The 22,601-nt window shown below is 34.2% G+C and overlaps 1 protein-coding gene across 10 annotated transcripts in view; it reads left to right on the top strand.

Moving 5' to 3' along the window:
• The window catches only part of OSBPL8 (oxysterol binding protein like 8), a 147,251-nt gene that overhangs the window by 93,339 nt on the left and 31,311 nt on the right, over positions 1-22,601 (top strand). For 9 of the 10 annotated variants that reach the window (XM_049094021.1, XM_025439318.3, XM_025439320.3 and 6 more), the window contains 6 exons: positions 7,317-7,387; positions 11,534-11,611; positions 13,693-13,794; positions 16,195-16,398; positions 19,213-19,297; positions 20,765-20,936. In XM_049094021.1, the coding sequence (XP_048949978.1) occupies positions 7,317-7,387; positions 11,534-11,611; positions 13,693-13,794; positions 16,195-16,398; positions 19,213-19,297; positions 20,765-20,936 (712 nt within the window). Of the gene's footprint in view, positions 1-1,148; positions 1,320-7,316; positions 7,388-11,533; positions 11,612-13,692; positions 13,795-16,194; positions 16,399-19,212; positions 19,298-20,764; positions 20,937-22,601 lie in introns of all 10 variants that reach the window. The other variant, XM_049094022.1, reaches the window with a different exon arrangement.

The following is a 22,601-nucleotide window of genomic DNA, read 5'->3' as shown; positions in this document are numbered from 1 at the left end:
AGAGACACAGAGAGAGAGGCAGAGACACAGGCAGAGAGAAACAGGCTTCATGCAGGGAGCCCGACGTGGGACTCGATCCCGGGTCCCCAGGATCACACCCCTGGCTGAAGGCAGCGCTAAACCGCTGAGCCACCGGGGCTGCCCAGGAAAATGAGTTTTAATATAACTAGGAAAGAATTTCTTGAAACTTTAAAGATTAGTTATAAAGAGATAGCATAGTATATAATTTTGGCTATTGGTACTTTACTATTAGATTTAATAATGTTAGATCATACCAGTAACTTAAGTTTTAACCTAGTATAGAAAGATATTCCATTTGTTATTGTGATAATAAAGCTGCATATTCCTTTAAATAGGAGAGTTTTAAGTTGGAACATCCTCATTGGTAGATGATATATTTTGAAAAGTTCAAATGCAATGAACAGGAACTATTGCGGCTCATATCTGTTTCAAGACAACATGTATTAGAGCACTCAGCATTATTATGGTGTCTTTTCAATCTTCCCTGTTGATGCATTTGCATTAACATTGCCTTAATGACTCATCTATCCTTGCTAGAGGTAAAACTTAAATATTTATTTTCGGTTTTAGCTGTTAGAATCCATCAAAATTGTACTTGAAAGAGTATCTTGCTTTATGAATTCTTAAACATGGCTGAGGTAAGCAGTGGATTAGATAGAGATCTAGAGGCTTCAGGAAAGATAAACAGTGTTATGGTTTATATCCATTTCTGAAGTAAGCAAAAACTGGAAAGAATCGGAAGAGGTGGGAAGTGTGGTGGATACTACAAAAAACATAACAGATATGAGAAAAAGGTTTCATTTTACTTCATCCTGAATCTCTTAAGTATTGATCTTGCTTTGTTTTACTAAAGCAGCAGTTCAGCTCAGGGCATTGCTGTGGTTTGATAAAAAGGTAAAACATTAGTGGAATAGTCTTCCTTGTTTATCAGTTCATTTAAAAAAAACACACCCACTAGCGTGGCTTAATGCCTTTTCTGTTTATTGCTGATTTGACAGTCTCTGGTCCTTCTCCTTTGCTGTTAAATGTGTGTGTCCTTTGTTTGTGCTGGTGGGTTTCGCTACATTTGGATGTGAGAGAAAAGACTCTCATTGCCATACTGATCTAATTATCCTTCTGGGCGAAAGTATACGTTAAATAGACCTCCTAAACCATGAAAGAAGAGAGCTCACAACAACGTAGATTTTCTTCCTGTACTGTGGTTTCGCCTGTTTTATTTCCTCCACGAATTGATGGCCGAAAGCTTGTCCGGAATGCTTCATTTGGAGGATACAATGAACTTTCTCCTTCATTGCCAGGTTTGTTTGTTTAATCTTGCATTCTTTTCTTAATTTCTTGCAGGCTTTTCATTAAACTAGACATTCTAACATCTTAAAACTGCTTTCATTAAAATGAAACCGATTCTATAATTAAAGGTTCAGGTTTAGTGACTGCTGCTATATGGCTTGGCTTTTCCATATTTTCTTTTAAAATCTCTAAAGCCCAAACTTGAGAACTAGTGATTCAGTGAAGTACAAATCTTGCATTGCTGATAGCATGAATTTTTGCTTTAATTATAGAAACATTATGACCCTTCGATAAAATTAAAACATTTTCTGGACTTGAGGTAAAGGTAAAATTCTATAAATAAGTAAATTGCTCTGAGGTTTTTGCAAATGAAACCCAGTTCTTTAATATTGATACTGGTTTGGCTGTTTTCTGCAGAATAGTAACTATGTTAAAATTGATGTGTAAGCTTTAGCAGTTCAAGTCCTGACTAAAGTGAAGTTTTCTGTCCAAGTATAATTTTTGAAATAGCCTTCTTGTTTGATGTGTTTGTATATAATTAGTTTTTACTAAGAAACTGTTATTTTTAAGGTAACAATTTAAAAATGAAATCAGGCATTTGACGGCTATGATTTAGACATTAAATAATTGGTTAATGAAATAGATCTAAATTGATTTTTTGTATGAAAAAGATTTATTATAGCAAATATTTGAATATATATTTTAAAATATTTTAAAATCTGTTTTCCTTTCAAAATTTTAACTTGTGACATTATTTTGTCTACTTTTTTGAGGTTATATTTTTCTTTTAAAATGAAAGTATTCTTTTAATATTCATGGCAAAGAAATCACTGAAACTTCAGGTGCTTGCTATAACTATAGATTTTTCTGACATTTTAAAAATTTGAATTATATTTTCTGCTTTCACACTAACATTTATTCTTGGCTTTTTGTGATTATCCAGGCTGATAGGTGATGTATGCATTATTTTGAGATAGTGAAACGCCTTATAGAAGGTGTTATCTGCACAAATAGTTATAAATGCACTGATTTCATTTTCTTTTCTGATAGTGTTTCAAAAAAGAATTGGAAACTGTACTTCTGAACTGTTGTCTAAATAGCATAAGCTGTAAACAGCATTCACAATCTGTATTTTGTCTTCTCAGTATAGCATGGTTCCTATCATGCTTCTCATGTTCTCAAAATGGTGTATCTTTTAGTATTTGTCTTTGTTCAGAAGTGGCTTTGAAAATACAACACACTGAAAATTTTTAATGTTGTTAAATACTCTATTTGCTTTTACAGTGTGATTTAGTTCTATTTCTATGTTTGTCTCTGTATTTTATTTTTAAGCTAGCAAACTTACTAGCAAATGTTTGCTGACCTTCATGCAATGAGTCTACTTAATATTAGAGAATAATCCTATGACTCTACTAAACAACAGAAAAATTTCACTTTAAGTTTGGTATTTAATTAGGTGACTAAAGGCAGAATTGTCAGTTTATATCTTGCCAAAGAATATATTGAAGGTCACCCTGGATCAATATATTTGAATGGAAAAGTAAATGGTTGGCTTTGTTTTCTAATTCTTGAAATAGAGAAAATCATATTCATAGGGAAGCTTCCATATTCCCCCTTTTCAACCAATAGTTGTATTGCAACTAGCCATGATAGAAAGCTCTTTAAGCTTTGCATTTTACAAATACAAACAACACAACAAGCTGTGTTGTATTTTATCAGCTAAGAGATAGAATGGAATTAAGTACTTTAAAGAAGTGGCTTCTATGCTGTTCTTTCCAATAAAAAAGTAAAGCATATATTTCTTCTGGGACATTTCATTATACTGAAAAAAAAATACTTAGATGCATTTGTTTTTACCTGACATCATTAGAGGAAAGGTTCTATGTTAGTTATATTGAAAGATCATTTTGCCTTACTACTTTGAACATAACCTTCTTTTAATTTTCGTTTCCTTAGAAAAAAATTACTTTTTTGTCACTTGCACCTTAAGAAATATATTGGTATGGCCTTTTTCTTTATGATGAATTATAACCTAGAAATGGTATTTACCTGCCCATGTATTTCTAGTAACATCATAGTGCTTTTTTTTTTTTTTTTTTTCAGAGTTCGTGTCTGCTTATGTTTCTTTCCCCAATCTCAGGTGTAACTTCCAACTTTCAGATATGCTTATTGAGCCAATCTCTAGAATAGTACCAGAAAATTGGAATGAATAAACTTTGAGCAAATAAATCACTTATGGACAAACTGTGTGAGCTCTAGTGCACGAATAGCTTTCTTTTTAGTATATTTTGACTTAGAGATTTTTTTTTTAGTACAATTTCTTGACTGTGTTCAGTATAGTTAATGTAGCTGTATTTTGTAAATATCTATTAAATCTGCATTTGTAGACAATGTATTTATAAATTCACTTTAGGAAGACTGAAAGAGCATAAAGCTTGCTTTATTATATCTAGACTTTATTGAACCAAATTTATTATGGAAGTATATGAAAAGGTTATACCTTGCCAATGATGATAGCTCTTGTATTCTATTCAGAAACTAGAAGTTAGGGACATGGTGTTTATTTAGAAATATTTATGACTACAGATTTAGGGAAGACTTTCTTAAGACCAAGAAGCACTAACCATTAAAGAATGAGGTGGCTAAATTTGGCTACATTAAAATTAAGAGTGGTTTATAAGAAGAAAATGCTAGTAATAAAAAGATAAGCCATTGAATAGGGACTTATTTGTAACATATAGCTGGCAAAAGACCAGTATCTGGAATACATCAGGAATTCCTATATAAATCAATAAGAAAAAATAGTAATTTTTTTTTAATGCACAAAAGATTAGGGGAATCTGAGTGGCTCAGTTGGTTAAGCATCTGACTACTGGTTTTGGCTGAGGTCGTGATCACATGGGTTGTGGGATTGAGCCCCTTGTCAAGCTCAGTGGATGGTCTGCTTGAAGATCTTTCCCTCTGCCCCTCCCCCTGGATATGAACATGGATGTGCACACACACTCTTGTCTCTCAAATGAATAAATGAATCTTAAAAAAAATAAATGCACAAAGCATCTGAAGAGTTCCTTTACAAAAAGAAAGTTAAAATAGCTAAATAACATGAGAAAGTGCTCAAGATCATTAATAGTTAGGGAGATACAAACTAGAATCTCATTATACCATTGATATACACACCCAGCAGATTAGCAAAAATATTAAAAATTTGCCAATATTGATGTTACCATGGAGATAGAGAAAGGAGAACTCTTACACACTATTAGAAAAATAATTTGGTATCATAAAGTTGAATATACATATATACTATAACCCAGGAATTCTTCTAGGTTTAAACCTTAAAGAAACTCAGAGAAAGAGAAATCTATCTCCAGGAGATAGATAGATATAGATATAGATATATCTATAGATATATATAACCAGGATACACTCCTGAGAGTATTTGTGGCACCATTGTTTATAAGAGGGACAAACTAGGAACCACCCAAATGTTTATCTACAATAGATGGATAAATAGTGGCATAGTCATCCAATGGGATTGATGAGCAATAAAATCCTATTGGATTTTAATCCCATGCTTATATGATGAGCAATAAAAATGAATGAAATACCTGCTTGACACACTGGTAAAGAATATTTGCAAAAGTCAAGATAGTTGCCTTTGAGGAGAAAAGTAGATTGTGATCAAGAATGATGCTGGGAAGTGGGGAGGATCTTATGGGATTTTGACAGTTCTCTGTTTTTTTTTATTTGGATGGTAGTTATGTCAATATTCACTGTATACATTAAATTATACACTTATGTTTTATGCATTTTTCTGAAGCTGTTCTGTATTTTACATATGTAATAATTACAAGTAACAGTGGAGTCTACTTTTGTTAATTTTCGAATCAAATTATCAAATTTTTGTGTTTGAAAGGGTGAATAAGGATTAGACCTTTTCAGTAATTCATAGTCAAGTATGGAATATGAACATGAAAACAAATATTTAAAGTATGTTGTGATAAATAGGTTTGTACAAATATGTGTGAAATGCTGTATATCTCAGACAAGGGGAGAACGAAGTATGTCTACACAGTCATAGCAAGGCCACCTCTTCTGGGTCTTAAGAGGCACCCAACATTCTAAAAACACATGAATTTTTAAAGTTAGACCTAAGTTTGAATTAGTTCCGATACTTTCATTTACTGACAGTCAAGTTACTTAATTTCTGTGAGCCTCAGTTTTTTCAATTATAAAAAATATATAGTTAGTATGTGGGGGGTTTTTTGTGTGGTAGTGTTTCAAAGATTAGTAAGTAAGTAAAGCATCTGACATAGTGTCGTAATCACAAGTGTTCTTACAAATGGATATTGTTGGTTCCTTTGTTGTTGTCATTAATATGTTAATTATATTGATAAATTAATCAGAACTAGATACAAATTGAAGTGAAAGTCTGTTCTTTTAAGAACAAAAGAAGTCATTTTTTATATTTATAGTATATACTTTCAGAAATTTTTTTAGAAATTTAAATCTATAGAAGAGCTTTGAAATAATTTATCAGTTCATCAGTATTAAGAATGTTCCTACTCTGAATAAATATTTTAGATTTTTAAACTGAATCATGTAACTTTGATTTGCTTTATACTCAAGTCTAAAATTTGGTAAGTTATTTAAAATTTCACATTACATTTATGAAACAGTTTTCTCCCCCTAGCATTGGGATTGAGTGATTCTCCTTATCAGAACTGGAGGGTAAGGAAGATACCTTCTTCATATTACAGAAAACAATTCAATAAAATCTCTGGATTAAGAAATTGGAATGGATTTATTTTTAGCTAATATAAACCAAATACTGAATAAATGGTATCTTTAATATGTTAGAAATGATTTTTAGATGCTTCAGGCACTGGTGCTACTGATGATTTTTTAAGTGCTGCTTTATGAATAATCGTGTATATTTTTAATATAGGCTTTTATTGGACTTAGAACAATTATAGGAAAGAGTTAATAATACTTGCCCTCAAAAGTAGAAGCAACATCATTGAGTACTGCTCCTTTTATGCCTGCCACACAAATTTCAGCATTAACATTTCTCTAACTGTACTTTTAATAACATTAATTTGCTAATTGCTTTTGGCATAGTGTTATTTTAATGTGTTAAATGATTGCAAGGATCCGCATGTTCATCCCAGTGCATTCATATATTTTAGATTCGTCCTTTTAGAATTTGTATAGCAATAGTCAGTGCCAATGATCATTTTAAAGGAAACATGAATTTAATGTATATTATGTGGAAAATACTATGCTAAGTGCTTTCTAATGGATCCTCATTTAATTCTCACAATAGGCACATTGTTAGATTTTTTAAAAATCTGCCCCTCAGTCTAGATTTATTTTCCCTAGTCTTTTATCACTAATTCTAGAATTGCTCCAATTTGGCAAGAGATATGAAAAGTATGTTGGGTTGGTTTTATCAGTTAGGATTCTTTTTTAGAAAAGAGCTCACTAGATGGGTGCCTGGGTGGCTCAGTCAGTTGAGCAACCAACCGACTTGGTTTCAGCTCAGGCCTTGATCTCAGGGTTGTGAGATTGAGCCCTGCGCTCATCAGGCTCCACCCTCAGCTGGGAGTCTGCTTCTCTCTTCTCTCTCAAAATAAATAAAATAAATCTTAAAAAAAAAAAAAAAGAAAGAAAAGAGGTCACTAGAACAAAAGCTCCATGAGGCCTCTGAAGTTCATGTAAAGTGCTCTAGGAGCCACAGAAAAGAGGTATTTAACTTGATGTTGACAAGTTCAGGAAAAGACTTCATCTTTATAAGCCTTAATTTATTCCAAAGAGTTATTATACTACATATGATCCCTTAGAAGTCTTTTAAGCTCTAATAGTTTAATACTGTATGTTTAATCTAGACTTTTGTACCAATGTACATCAGTTATAATGTACATTTGAAATTGGATGACTTATATGCATTTGCTTAATGCCTGCATGCTATATAGTAATACTCAAATAATAACAATGTTTTTTTATAGGTTTTGAAAGAGGAAAGGAAGACATTTCTCAAAATAAAGATGAATCTTCACTTTCTATGTCAAAGAGCAAGGTAAGTATATGTTGTCCCCAAATACATGATTATGGCATTTTCCTAATATTTAAGAAGAGGAACTAACACTAAAATTTCTATCCAATTTTTATGGCATGTTTTTATTTATGTTGGTGTATCATTCAGTATATATGAAACAAAGAAAATTCCACTGGAGTTGATGTAGGATGCTGTTGGTAACTTGGAAATACCTATTGGTAACAAGTGTGTTCTCTCCAGAGTTATATTGCTTCTGATATCTGCTACTGTACTTCTCAGAGTTCCATTCAGAGAAGTTCTCAGGATTTGTGATTTTTTTGTAATTCCTAAGTATTCCAACTTTATTTGAATGACAATCAAAATACATACATTTTACCATTTAAAAGCCAAAGATCTCTTGCAGTAGTAGCTTGCAATTGAAAGACGTTTTCTTAGAATAAGATATAGTTTCCTAAATTAGTAATTCTGGGGCACCTGGGTGGCTCAGTGGTTGAGAGTCTGCCTTCGGCTCAGGTCGCGATCCCAACACCTGGCTGACTCAGTTGGTAGAGCATGGGACTCTTGATCTTGGGGCTGTGAATTCAGGCCCCACGTTGGACATAGGGCTTATTTTTAAAAGGGAGGGGGGATTACAGTGAATGAGTGGGATTCTTAACATGGTAACTAGTGTAAGTAAAGTTGTACTTAATTCCTGTTATATTCCAACAGTTGAAACCTGTCTTTACTTAGATTTAATCCTTGTCTATTCTGTTAGCTGAAGAGATGCATGGTCAGTAGTTTGTCCTTAAATAGTCTACTCTTGTTTTTCACAGCAATCCTAAAATGTATACATTTATCATTAAACCACATTCTCATGGAATTCTGAACATTTTAGCCTTACTTAAGTAACTTCAGGAAACAAAGTTTGTTATTCCTTCTGAAATCAGTGTGCATAACTAAAACCATCATAGTTTTAATCTTATGTTTTTCTGAATTTGATGCAAAAGTATTAATACTGCCATTTTGGTCATTTGGATTTGGGATTAAGTTATTTCTTTAAATACATGATTAAGACCATTAAGCACAATGGAATATACCTTTTTTCCCTCCTCCCCATTTAAAAAAAATAAAGACAGTTTCTATTTCTCATGCATCCTATAAATAAGTCAATTGGAAAAGTCAGTAATTAAATCTATCCCATTTGCTGTTAGCATTTTAAGTGAATTTTTAGTAGTCCATCTCAACAAAAGGAATTACCAACCTGGGTACTGTGTCTAATGGGATGAAAGGAATCTTATTTCAAGGATAGAACCTATTTCTAGGTTTTTGGGCCTAGATCTTTTATTGACTTGAGTCTCCAAGCATACATCTGCTTATCTAACAGGTATGCTAATTTGCCTATTGCTTGCTATAAAAAATATATTTACCTGGACAAAAAAAAAAAAAAAAAAAACCTTTCCAAATCAGAATATCTGAGCTAAGCATAGTAACATAACATTATTACTCCTTATATTTGTAGTATTTTATAGTTTTCAAAGCAAGTTGAAAGTATTCTCATATGTTAATGTTCCCTTTACTTAAAGGTCAGATTTATGACAGTACCTGAAACATAATATATACAAAGTAGTATGTTAAACCCATCATGCACACTACCTCATTATCTTCAGAGCAACCCTACAAATTAGTAGGAGTTATCCTCATTTTACAAATGAGGAAGCTAAAAACAAAACAAAACAAAACAAAAAAAACAATAAAAACAAATGAGGAAGCTAAGACTGAAAGAGATTGAATAACCTCCTGAAGTCACACAGCCCATAAGAAGACAATAGTTAAGGGGGGGAAAAGAAAAAAGGAGGGAAAAAGAAAACTAAAAATATAACATACTGAGCATTCTAAGGCTATTTAATGAAAAAAACAAACAGTACTATAGTAAACCCTGTGGTCATCATTAAGATAGTGGTCAATAAGGTTATAAAAGAAGGACAAGTTATTTTAATAAAATATTTCCAACAAAAAATAGGTTGAGTTTTGATACTTAAAAGGCAACCTGTTGATTCAGAAAACTTAGGTGTAGTGTTATTTTAAAGACTTATAGAAACTTGGTCAGTGGGTCTTCCCCTCCCCCCTACCCCCAGAACTGGCTACACAAGATGGCAAGGATTCCTTGAAATATGTGTTCTCTAAAATTTACCAAGCTCATGTGACACCCTTCTGGCCTGCTGGTCCCTTATATACTAGAACCTTTTAGGAATCACCAAGCTGGATCTTGTCACATCAGGGAAACATTTCCTGTTATTCATGAAGATAAATCTTAAATTTGAGTCTAGCTAAAATTCTCTGTGAATAGTTGTAAAAGGTGAGAAATCATTACAATCCTCACTGGTGTCTAAGAAGTATATTATAATACCCATTTTCCCATGAAGCTGTGGGAAATAGAAATCATCCTATTCTTCTGACAATAGCTGTGCCATCTTTAGGTTCTTGGGGGTGAGGGGAAGACAGAGATGTATTTGGCTTGAGCAACTTTGTAAAATTGTTTTATTACCACAATCAGTGCCATTGCCACAAGTGTAAGTAGTATGATGTTTGAAGTTCAGTTCTCAAAGGAGTGACTTCATTTAAAAAAAAAAATAATGAGGGAGAGAGAGATAGCAAGAGACAGCAGGAGCAGGGAGGAGAGGCAGAAGCAAACTCTCGGCTGAATAGGAGCCTAATGTAGGGCTTGATCCCAGGACCCTGGCGTTGTGACCTGAGCCGAAGGCAGACCAACTGGGCCACTCAGGTGCCTCTATTTTAAGGTTCTTATGAAGATCAAATAAAAATAAGTATAAACAAAGTCTGGAAACAAGTTTAAGACCATAATACTTTAGAGAGCACTGGATAGGGAGGAAGAGGTAGATGGTAGGAATATTGGTTTTTAAACACTATAAATTAGTGTTTTATTTATTTTTTTTTAAATTTTTTTTTTTATTTATTCATGATAGGCACACAGTGAGAGAGAGAGAGGCAGAGACACAGGCAGAGGGAGAAGCAGACTCCATGCACCGGGAGCCTGACGTGGGATTCGATCCCGGATCTCCAGGATCGCGCCCTGGGCCAAAGGCAGGCGCTAAACCGCTGCGCCACCCAGGGATCCCTAAATTAGTGTTTTAATGCTAATTTCTAAAGATATATATATTTCTTTCCATCAGAGAAGTAACAGTAGGGCAATGTGTACAATGACTTGCTAGAATGTACATGATTTGGTTTATTAATTTGGAATATTTTTAACTGTTAAAAAGTTACATTGCTTTGGATACTTTTAAGAATAAATAATTACAGGGCACCTGGGTGGCTCAGTGGTTGAGCATCTGCCTTTGGCTCAGGTCATTGTCCTGGGGTCCTGGGATGGAGTCCCATATCAGGCTTCCTGCAGGGAGCCTACTTCTCCCTATGTATCTACCTCTCTCTCTGTGTCTCTCATGAATAAGTAAGCAAAAATCTTTAAAAAAAAAAAAACCAGAATAAATAATTTCATATGTTTATTAGAAATATTCCAGAAGATAGAATGCAAAAATTTACAAATGATCTTATTTAACCTCACATTATAGATTAATTTATTAATTCGGTTTTTTTAAGTTTGTTTTTTGTTTTGTTTTGTTTTTAAATAATCTTTACACCCAGTGTGGGGCTTGAACCTACCACCCCAAGATCAAGAGTTGCATCCTTTTCTGACTGAGCCAGCCAGGTGCCCCAGACTAGTGTTTATTTTGTGCTTTTGTGGGTTTCACACAGATTAGCTTTTAAACCCAGATGCTCGGGATCCCTGGGTGGCGCAGCGGTTTAGTGCCTGCCTTTGGCCCAGGGCGCTATTCCTGGAGACCCAGGATCGAGTCCCACGTCGGGCTCCCAGTGCATGGAGCCTGCTTCTCCCTCTGCCTGTGTCTCTGCCTCTCTGTGTGTGTGTGTGTGTGTGACTATCATAAATAAATAAAAAAATAAAAATTTAAAAAAATAAAAAAATAAACCCAGATGCTATCTATATAGGGAAAGTTGACATTTGAAAATTTATATTTGCCTTAAATACAGCAATAAATGGGAAGAATTCAGAAACATAGCTCTAACATTAATTTTTATATGCCTGTATGTGTAGAATAAATGAAGTTTTTAATTAATATTTCTCTTTTGTTTATTTCTATGTGATTTCAGTCTGAATCTAAACTTTATAATGGCTCGGAGAAGGATAGTTCTGCTTCAAGCAAGCTCACAAAAAAAGAATCTCTCAAGGTTAGTTTCCACAGTTACTTCATTAATAACATTATGCATTGCATATGCTTTTAAAGTAGGCTAACAAGATAAATATGTCTCCTAAAGAAAGAAAAATAATATCCAGATGAGTACACATAAAGAATGTTAATATTTGTGTGGCACATTGGAGTCAACTGAAGAGGCTGCTTGATGATCGTTCAGCACCACCTCAGGCCTCATCTGGCCATTCCTTTGAGGACTGGATAGCTCTGTGTAGTTATACCTACTTAGGCACATCACTTTGTTGTAGAACATGTAATGGGAAGTTGTGGTGCTTTTTGAAATTCAAGTTCACTAACTGCAGGGTCGTGGGCTGAATTTGGCCCACAGGTAGATCTATTTTGTTTGATCTATATTGATATAGAATATATTGCTATCATATTTTAAGTTAAATATTGATATAATGTTTTTAAAACTTGAGGTAAACAGTTACAAGTTCAAATTTCCAACCTCTCTTTAAGAAATATTGCACTTTGGGCTTGCCTTCCAGAATGGCCACAGATCCTGGATCTTAAGAAACAGATGCTTTCTAGTTGACTCTGATCCCTGCATGGTCTATTTTACCCCTTTTTTTCTTATATCCGTATGCATTTGCACCTGCAATCCCCTATTAAATCTACTGTTATTCAGATATTAATAAATATCTGAATATTAATAAAGATCAAAAGTCTGAAGTTTTTTGGCTATAGAATTATTTAAATCTTGTTAGGTATATAGTCTTCTTACTATGAAGTACAAATAGGAAGGTTTTATAGCTAAAAGAAATGTATCACCACTCTTCTCCCATCCATATAATAACAACAAAGTAGTAATCCTCTACGGCCTTCCCAAATTATCTCAGAGGTAACCTATGAAAGTAAAACTGATATTTTGAATGAATTAGTATCATTTTGTGATTTCTTAAGTATTTATATCTTAGTATTAGGAAACAGCAAAATTGCCAGTTGTAAACAAATGCAGCTGTTGTTTGTAATATGAAAAAACAGACTGGATTTCTATCAGCAAGAGAATTTATTAAGAAAAATTATAGAAGCAGTATAGCATGGTGGTTAAGAGCATGTCTTTAGAACCAGTCTGCCTTTGTTTGAATCCTGCCTCCATGAGTTACTAGCTCTGTGATCCTGGGCAAGTTACTCTCTGTGCCTCAGTTTTCTCATCTGTAAAACAAGGATAATAATTATCTTACTTTCCGAGATTATTGTGAAGATTAAATGAGGGTAGTACTTGTAAAGTGCTTAGAACAGTAACGGGTATGCAGAATGCGTCCAGTAAATGTTAGCTCTTCACTCTTATTTTATCATACTACGAAACTTACGTAGCAATTAAAAGAATGAGGTAGGCATGAAAATGCTCCAAAAAATGTTGAATGGGGGAAGCTTTTTTAAAAAATGTGTTTAAAAAAAAGAAAAAGAAAAGCTATATAGAAAAGCTATATATTTCTATAGGTTGTATACAGAGAAAAAGCCTGAAAGGATAGTGTTTTCCAGAAGTGTTAATACTGGTCAATTCTAGAGATTTTAAGAGGGTAGGGTATAATAAAGACAACTCTTAGCTCTATTTGTGTTGTTTGAAATTCTTACCATGAGATTGGATACATCTAGTATTGTGTCATTAAAAAAAGGTAAAGTTCTTCAAAAAGATACAGAGAACTAGTAATCAGAAAAACTAGATTCCCGGGACACCTGGGTGGTTCAGTGGTTGCGTGTCTGCCTTTGGCTCAGGGTATGATCTGAGAGTCCCAGGATGGAGTCCCACACCAGGCTCCTTTCAGGGAGCCTGTTTCTCCCTCTGCCTAAGTCTCTGCCTCCGTCTCTCTCTCTGTGTCCCTCATGAATAAATAAATACAATCTTTAAAAAAAAAAGAAAAAGAAAAAACTAGATTCTAACCTCTAAAAATTCCTACCATCTCTTAAAAAAAAAAAGTCCTTTTATCCTAAGATGCTAAAATTCTAAAAGAGGTTTAGAATTTAATACTTTGCATGCTATAGACCTAAAGTATTTGGAAAGAAATTGCTCATTTCTAATGAATTTTTGATTTTTCTATTATTTATGTAAAATAGGTGCAAAAGAAAAATTACCGAGAAGAAAAGAAAAGAGCCACAAAGGAGTTACTCAGTACAATCACAGATCCTTCTGTTATTGTTATGGCTGATTGGTTGAAGGTCAGTTTTATTGAAGCTTGAATTCAAATTGCTGAATGTTTACCTACTGGAATAGGAAAGCCCTGAGTGCACCTAAAGCCTTCAAGACAAAAACAGCTCCTGGGATGATTGTTTTTCACTGGCAACCTATTAATTGTATCCCAGAGGTTCTATGTTCCAGTCTTAATGGGGAGAAGGAAAATTAATGTTGTCTGTCTTGAAATAACATCAAATATGGATAGCAGTTCTTTTTAAAAGGCTTTTTGGTTTGTGTGACATATAGTCCAAGGAAATATTTTGTTATTCAAACTATCGTTCAGTATTATTGTAGGCAGATGTGTATGCATTATTGAGAAGATCTGAAACAAGGTTAATATAAAAGTTATTTCGAAAAGATTAATTTTCCGAAAAACATGCATATTGCTTTTTCCAAGCCTCTGATTATTTCCACTTACTCTCATTTCTTTCCGTTTTTTTTTTTTTTTTTTTTTTTTGTCATCCCATTCTATCCTCTTTCTCATCTGAAGGATATTTGGTTGGAATCTTTCAGACTAATGCTAAGTTTAAGAATGATCTTGTTAAGACTCTGACTCTAGGAAATTTTAGTACCCGACATTCATCTAAAAATCACCCCAGCTGTGAAAGCTTTCCACTGTCCCAAAAAATTGGTAAAACCTCCTTATGAGATCTGTTGTGGAAGTTCTCTCACTAAAATGGGAGCTTAATGATAGTTTGCTTGTTAGTGCAGGTAGTACTAGGGTCTTCTTCACTGGTGTACTAAAAATACATTCTGACTTTGACTTTACTTAGAAATCTTTAAGCTCCAGGGCAGCCCAGGTGGCTCAGCAGTTGAGCGCTGCCGTCAGCCCAGGGCCTGATCCTGGAGACCCCGGATCAAGTCCTACATTGGGCTCCCTACGTGGAGCCTGCTTCTCCCTCTGCCTGTGTCTCTGCCATTCTCTGTCTCTCCCTCTGTCTCTCATTAATAAATAAATAGAATCTTAAAAAAAAAAATCTTCAAGCTCCAGATCTCACTTGAGTTTTTCTGAGCTAAACTTCCTATTGTCTTCTGACATTGGGTTCCAGTAACTAATCCCCTAAAAGTCCCCAACGGATCCCCGGCTGACTTTCTAAATCATACCTTCATCTGATAATTTGCCATTTATGTTCTATGTCACATGTCCCAGATTAAAAATGTTATCTTAGGATAACTATTCCTTTTGTTTTTCTTGTCTTGCCATTTCTTTTACATAAACACATACTTTTCTCAGAGTTTTTTTACTTTTTTCATTCCTGGCTCCAAACTCCCCCTTACTAATTTTTTTCTTATTTACAGTTACTGTGGTTTGCTTATTTCTGGGGTTAGGGAGCCCTATATTTTTTTTTAATTTTTTAAAAAATTTTTATTTATTTATGATAGTCACAGAGAGAGAAAAAGAGGCAGAGACACAGGCAGAGAGAAGCAGGCTCCATGCACCGGGAGCCCGACGTGGGAATCGATCCTGGGTCTCCAGGATCGCGCCCTGGGCCAAAGGCAGGCGCCAAACCGCTGCGCCACCCAGGGATCCCAGGGAGCCCTATATTTATTTCATAATTCATAAAAGTACATTGAGAGCAGACATTTTATAGTAAATAAAAGGATAATTCCTAGTTTTTATTCTAAATATATTAGCATTCTTTTCAGTATTGTGAATTCAGTGACTTGCATAGAAACATTTTTACTGGATAACAGAAATAGAAATTGATAGGAAAAGCCAGTTATAGACTTGTTATTGACATAACATTAAACCCTGGGATGAGGAACATTTTGAGACTAGAGAGAGATTCAGGTAACTGTGTCTTAAAATTCCCCCAAGAACTTAAATGGCACACTTTATGTAATTACTAAGAACAAAGTAATTTGGAGAAGGTAATTTTAGAGGATGGAAGAGCGTTCTTCCCTCTTCCTACCAATCCATGAATGTTTAGGGAATGCCTAGTGTTTGTGCTAGCAGTGATTTCAGCACTGTTAATGTTGTGGTGGGGGGGGGGGGATTCTTAAAAGGTGGAATAATCTTACACTCCCACACATAAAATTATGAGAGATGGTAAGAAGAGACTCTTGGTACTAGGAAAGTATATTTTAATGGCTCCTGAGCTGGCCCAGAGGGTTAGGAAAACCATTCTACTTGGTACATTATTTTAAACCTGTTGACCTAGTCTCTGGCTAGACTGTAAGTTCCTCAGAAGCAGGAGCCATTCTTTTTTTACCTTTGTGTGCAGTGCTTACCATTTAGTAGCTTAAAAAAATCTACTGAATCTAGTTCTATTTTGTGGAGATTTTAGATTAAAACATCCTCTTTGCCATTAGTGAGTTTGTATCTTGTGGGGCAAAAAGAGAAAAATGGAGCTTTATTTCCTAATAAAGTTATCTTTCTACAGATTCGTGGTACTCTAAAGAGCTGGACCAAGTTGTGGTGTGTTTTGAAACCTGGGGTGCTACTGATCTATAAAACCCAAAAAAATGGTCAGTGGGTTGGAACAGTTCTTCTGAATGCCTGTGAAATCATTGAGCGTCCATCAAAAAAGGATGGCTTTTGTTTTAAACTTTTTCATCCTTTGGAGCAGTCTATTTGGGCAGTGAAGGTAAGTAAGCACTGTTGTATAATTAAAAGGTAAAGATAACAATCTATGAATAGAATCTATGAATAGAGTGGAGATGAATCAAGGTATCTAATGATTGCCGACCTCTGCCAAGACTTCTGAATTTGCTTCTGTTTTAAAGTGCGTTATTTGTCTTTTTGTCTCTACACACAGTAAACTATGTACCAATCTCTCTGGGGATTCAGTTTGTACTTTGTTTTTTAATTGCAGTTACTAGCTTTGCTTTGTAATATTATATCTTATTTATAGTGAGTGAGGTTTTTTTTTTTCTTTTTTTCTTTCTTTTTTTTTTAAGGTTTTTTTTTTTTTTCCCCTTTATCAAATTATAAGATCCCTAGAACAGAGCTGCCATTTATTCTTGTGGTCTTTCCTATAAGATTTAAATATGTGACAAGAAATCTATAATAGAAATAAGAGTCAATAGTCTACTTACTCTTGAGATTCAGCTTTCTTTGAAAGCGAAGATCTAATGCTTTAAAACTAAAAAGTTAGGGACACCTGGGTGGCTCAGTGGTTGAGCATCTCTGCCTCAGGTCGTGATCCCAGGGTCCTGGAATTGAGTCCCTCACAGGGAGGCTGCTTCTCTCCAAGTCTGTGTCTCTACCTCTCTGTGTGTCTCATGAATAAATAAATAAAACTTTAAAAATAAAAAAATAAAAATAAATATTACTGTGGTCACTCATGTGTTAAAAAAGCAGAAACTTAATCAGGAAAATAGGAATGCCATATTTGATTAACTACCAAGGCATTCTACAGACATTAGATATGTAATACACAGTAATGGAATAAATGGATTTAATTTAAATTTTTACAAAGCAATCATTGTTTTAGTTTCTAAGAAGGCCAGTTATACATGAATAAATGGTTTAGAGGTTCTCTTTTAAGGAAAGCCACCTAATTGAGATTTAGGGTTAAACAAACAAATGTAACTTCAGCTTTTAAATATTTTTTGGTATTGCTTAATTAGGCAATATATATACACACATCTCTAAATGACTTGGACTTTTAACCTTTATTTTAGTAGTCTGTAGTCATAGCAAGACTAAATTTAGGATTAGAGTTCCATTCTGGGATTAGGCACTTCCCACAGGGAAAGAATTTAACACATAGAACTTCTGTTAGTTATACACCATGTGATTCCCAAATGAAAAAAACAACTTTCAAAAGCCTTTCTATATAGTATTTATTCTTTACTAATACTCTTAGGAATTATAAGAATTACAATGAATTTTTAAATTATTTTAAAAGATTTTAATGCCAAATTTATTGAATTCTCAATATTGTTGGGAAAGAGGGAAATTAGTCCAGTTAATTGATCATCAGAATATTCTCCACAGGAGGATCCCTGGGTAGCTCAGCGGTTTGGCGCCTGCCTTTGGCCCCGGGCGTGATCCTGGAGTCCTGGGATCGAGTCCCACATCAGGCTCCCTGCAGGGAGCCTGCTTCTCCCTCTGCCTGTGTCTCTGCCTCTCTCTCTCTCTGTGTGTCTCTCATGAATGAATAAATAAAATACTAAAAAAAAAAAAAAAAAGAATATTCCCCACAAACAAAAGACGCTAAGTTCTTCAAAGTCAGTATCCATGATTAGGTAAAAGTAATGTTCTTACTTTGTATCAGGGACTCTTGAGCATTTTACATGGACTTAAAAAATTCTCATACCTTTAGGGGTGCCTAGGGTAGCTCTGTTAGGCAGCTGCCTTCAGCTTAAGTCATGATCTTGGGGTCCAGGGATTATGCCCTAAATTGAGTTCCCTGCTCAGTGAGGAGTCTGCTTGTCCCTCTCTCTCTGCCGCCCTCCTCTGGCTTGTGTGTTCTCTCTCTCAAATAAATAAATAAAATCTTTTAAAAAATAAAAGTAAAAATTCTCACCTAAAGAGGTTACTTAAGTAGTTTTTCTGGCATGGAACCCAACTTGAAACCACACAGTCTGACTAGATCTTACTCTATGCTAGTTCTAGGAGCTGGCCCATAAAATTATAAAGCTCTTTGAAAATACCCAAGTGATATTACAGGATTTATTAAAATTATATTGACTTTTTCTTCTTTTTCATTTTGAATCTATTATCTTCTTTATGCTTCTCATTTTATTCTTTGATCTTATAACTTAAAATTTACTTTGTCTATCAAAATTATGCTGTTAGCTCTATCCCCAAATTTTCTTTCCAGAGAAGAACTGGGTTCACTTAAGTTTGGCCTTGGTGATACTAATTACTGTAGAGTTCTTGGTGTTGTATGCTCCTAAAACAAATAACCCTAGCCAACAACAACAATGACAAATTCCTTTATCTTTCTGGAAAAAATAAAATTAACCTTTTCTGTTGGTATTTTATAATAATTATATCAATGATTATAAAATAAGAGATTTTTCCTTAGACCTAATCAAAATTCATTTTTCTTTTTCTTATAAATTATAACTATATTTCCAGCTTTTTTTAGGCCTCTAGAAATTTAATATTACTTATTTTAATAGTATCTGTAGAATGGAAATTTCTCTATTAAAATTTGATCTAGTAAAATTAATTACAGGTTTATGTTTCTGTGAACAATTAAGTAGAGATAATGTTTAATGATAGCTTTAAGTTGTTCAGTTTTCTGGTAAAGAGGTATATTTGTTGGAGGAGGAAAACTTACTTTCCTTAAAACTTACTCCTGCTTTCTCAAGAAGCATGAGATCAAAGCCTGTTTGCTTTTAGATTCTATTCTTTGCCTAACTTAGATTGTTACAGGTGGTGATAATGGAAAACATGAAGTTAAGATTTCATAATACCTACTGTATACCATTTCTTTTCTTTTAAGGGTCCAAAAGGTGAAGCAGTTGGATCTATAACTCAGCCCTTACCTAGCAGTTACCTGATCATCCGAGCCACTTCAGAGTCAGATGGTAAATATTAGATTTTGATGGAGTAGATTTTAGAACTCATTTTTAAGGGTTTATTTTATATGCCACTGTGTTTTTTTCCTTTGGGGAAAATCTCTTTAGTATGGTATTTGCAGCAGAAGTATTGTATTCATAAATTGCTTATGATACTAAAATATTACTAATTTTGTAGACAAACAGGGAAGTCTGATAGGAAGAATTGTAAAGTCAAGTGACAAATTGGCAGCCTAAAGTTTTCTTCTTCATCCTCCATTGACATCTTAATACCTTTTGACTTGGCTACTGTTCTGTGTGGTAACTCTTTTAAGTATTATAATTTTAGAGGTACATTTAATATACTATTTGTGTTTTATTATACCTGGGTGGCTCAGTTGGTTGAGCATCCGACCGTTGGTTTCAGCTTATCTGGGGGATCAAGCCCTGTGTCAGGCTCCCCACTCAGCAGGGAGTCTGCTTCCCTTCTGCCCTGCCCCCCTACTCAGGCACATGTGCATGCGTGCGTGCTCTCTCTTTCTCAAATAATTTTTTAATTAACATTTATAACACACACTGTCTTAAGGCTTTTTTTACCCAAGAGATTCAAGTACAAACTTTTGTTCTGTATCTAGTAACTTAATAAAGAATTCTTGAAGCAATATGGAAAGCAAAACTTACTTATGTGAAAGCAAAGCTAACTTGAAAACCTTAATAATTGATAATGGATTTCTTCCTCACTTTAATGTTTTAAAAAGCTTAGTCTAGAGGAGGGAATCTTGTAACCTTTCAAAGTTTACTTTTATCTGATGATATTTTTAAAGTTAAAATATCATAGGCACAAGCTTACATTATGAAAGTGTTTTACTTGGCTAATATTTCCAGCACATATCGAAACATATACATACATTTTAAGAGCAACTAACAGGTTTGTTTGTTTTGCTAATACAGTTCTAAATTTTAACTTAAAAAATAAAATTAGTGTTTCTACTAATATGTCAATTCATGACAATACTCTCGGCATTTCTATGACTTAGAAGTTTTCATACATATAAGTAAAATGGATGGTAAACCTGGGGATAGACCTTTTATCAACAGCAAAGTATCATTTTGCTTAAGTTTGTTTATAGTAGAAACATAATTTCTTCCGTATATTTTGTGTACCTTCTTTGGTAGCTGCAAATTATACTACCTGTTACTGTTCTAAGATTTTAAAGATAAAATACGTTTATTTTAGTTTAGGTGTACTTACTAATGCATCTCGTATGCTATTCATTTACCAGTGGTTTCTAGATGCTTTGTCTATAAAAAGCTCTTATTAAACTGAAAAACTGCATTTTACAAAATCCTTGTAAGAAATTATATTCAAATTAACTTTGCCAGTCCATGTTTCTCAAAGAAATAATAGTATGCTTAAAAGTTAACAGTGTTAAATTAAGATGGCTGCTGGGTTTTAGTTTCTTGAACTATACTGCTTATGAATCTGTGTTCTTCTAGGAAGGTGCTGGATGGATGCTTTGGAGTTGGCTTTGAAATGTTCTAGTCTTCTTAAACGTACAATGATCAGGGAAGGAAAGGAACACGACCTGAGCATTTCATCAGAGAGCACACATGTGACTTTGTATGGCTTATTACGTGCTAACAATCTCCATAGCGGTGACAACTTTCAGTAAGTAGCTACTGTCACTAAATTTTATAAGAGACTATGTTGTTCACAGGCTAGTTGGTGGGCCTAGAATTTTTGTTGTATATTTAAAATTGAACTTGGCTGTTTTCTTTCCATTATATGGCCTCAGGCCTGATTTGAGATTTGCTTGGTTGCTATTACAACATATAGAAAGTCATTTCCTTGATTTTAGCTAATGTGAAGTAATTGTTCTTTCCCAAAAATACTTTGTCCTTGTACATGCTGTTCCCTCCATTGAGAATGTTTCCTAGCCCTCCTTGCTCTTTTCTCCTGTCACAACCCTGTTCTTCAAGACCAATCTCAAATATTACACTGAATACAAAGCCTTTCCTGCTTCATGACAGTAAGATGTAATATGTTTTTCTATTGCTATTCCATAATGGCACTTATTCTACCTAGTATTTGTGGAATTCTATTATATTTTACATGTTTCAAGTTGGAACTGTATCCTATTTGTGGTTTTATCCTCTGAAATATTCATTGTAGTTAACACTAAAAAAAATTTCCCTAGGGAAGCTAACAAATACGTTGTTTGAGGTTTAGATCTTGCTTTGTAGGAAATAATTAGATTTCCCTCCTCTTCCCTTGTCCCAGTACTCAACTTCTGCTCTAAAGCTCCTTATTCCCATCAGCATTGAGGTTACTTTCCTCAAAGTTAGGAATGGATATTTGTTGGGGCCTCTTACCATGATTTTTCCCTTGAAAGCTCTTCAGCTGTAAATAGTCCATTGTTTTTATTGAATACCAGGTAATTTTTAAATGCTTTTATTTTGGAATCCTAAAACTTCATCTGCTTCATATATTTATTCATTTAAATTTTTTTGAGCCTCTTTTCTGTTTAAGATATTACATACCTTTCTGTATTATTTACTGCATTATAGGTAAGGAGATGAATCAGATATGACCCTAAATTTGAATGCAGTACAATAATTTTCTAGCCCTGTGATCCTGAAGAGAGGTTTTATTTTGTTTGAAACCTATAAAATGCTAGGCAACCGTAAAGGATAGGAAGAGAAGAATGACAGAAACAACCAAAGGAAGGGTGCTTTAGGGTAATACAGGATCAGGAGACTTTAGAAGATGGAAAAAGATAACATTCAGCTAGGGAATTGGGGAGGGTCAATATGACAGATTTTTATAAAGGTAAAATCAACATAGCAACCTGTTGGCTATATGACAGAACATGAGCTGACTTGATGATGTAGAGATGAGGGGAATGGGGGCCTACCTTTGAGACATACAGTTCGTTTGGATGTAAGGGACGGGGAATGGGTGTAGTTAAAGGTTACAGGTTTAAGCCTGAGTGACTGGTAAAATCATGGTAAAATAAAAATGGACCATGTTGGGAGATGATAAATATTGGACATGTTGAGGATGCATTGGTCACAGGACACATAGATGGTATCAGCCAAGCATTTAAAAACATGGGCCTGAAGCTTATTTGCATGCATGGGCTTGAAAATCAAATAGACATGATGGTGAAGGCTTGAAATTGGCAAGCTTGCCAAAGGAGAGGTAGGATAGAGAAAATAGGAGGGCCAAGGAAGAATAAAATGTCTTAAGGATAGTAGGAAGTAAGAGGGATCAGAGAGCTCAAAAAGTTGAACCATAGTAGTTGTATGGAATCCGAGCACTAAGACCATTTTG

The sequence above is a fragment of the Canis lupus genome, chromosome 15, assembly GCF_003254725.2.
Source record: "Canis lupus dingo isolate Sandy chromosome 15, ASM325472v2, whole genome shotgun sequence".
In the NCBI taxonomy this organism is placed as follows: domain Eukaryota; kingdom Metazoa; phylum Chordata; class Mammalia; order Carnivora; family Canidae; genus Canis; species Canis lupus.
The sequence above is the reverse complement of the archived record's forward strand: the minus strand, read 5'-3'. Positions and strand labels throughout refer to the sequence as shown.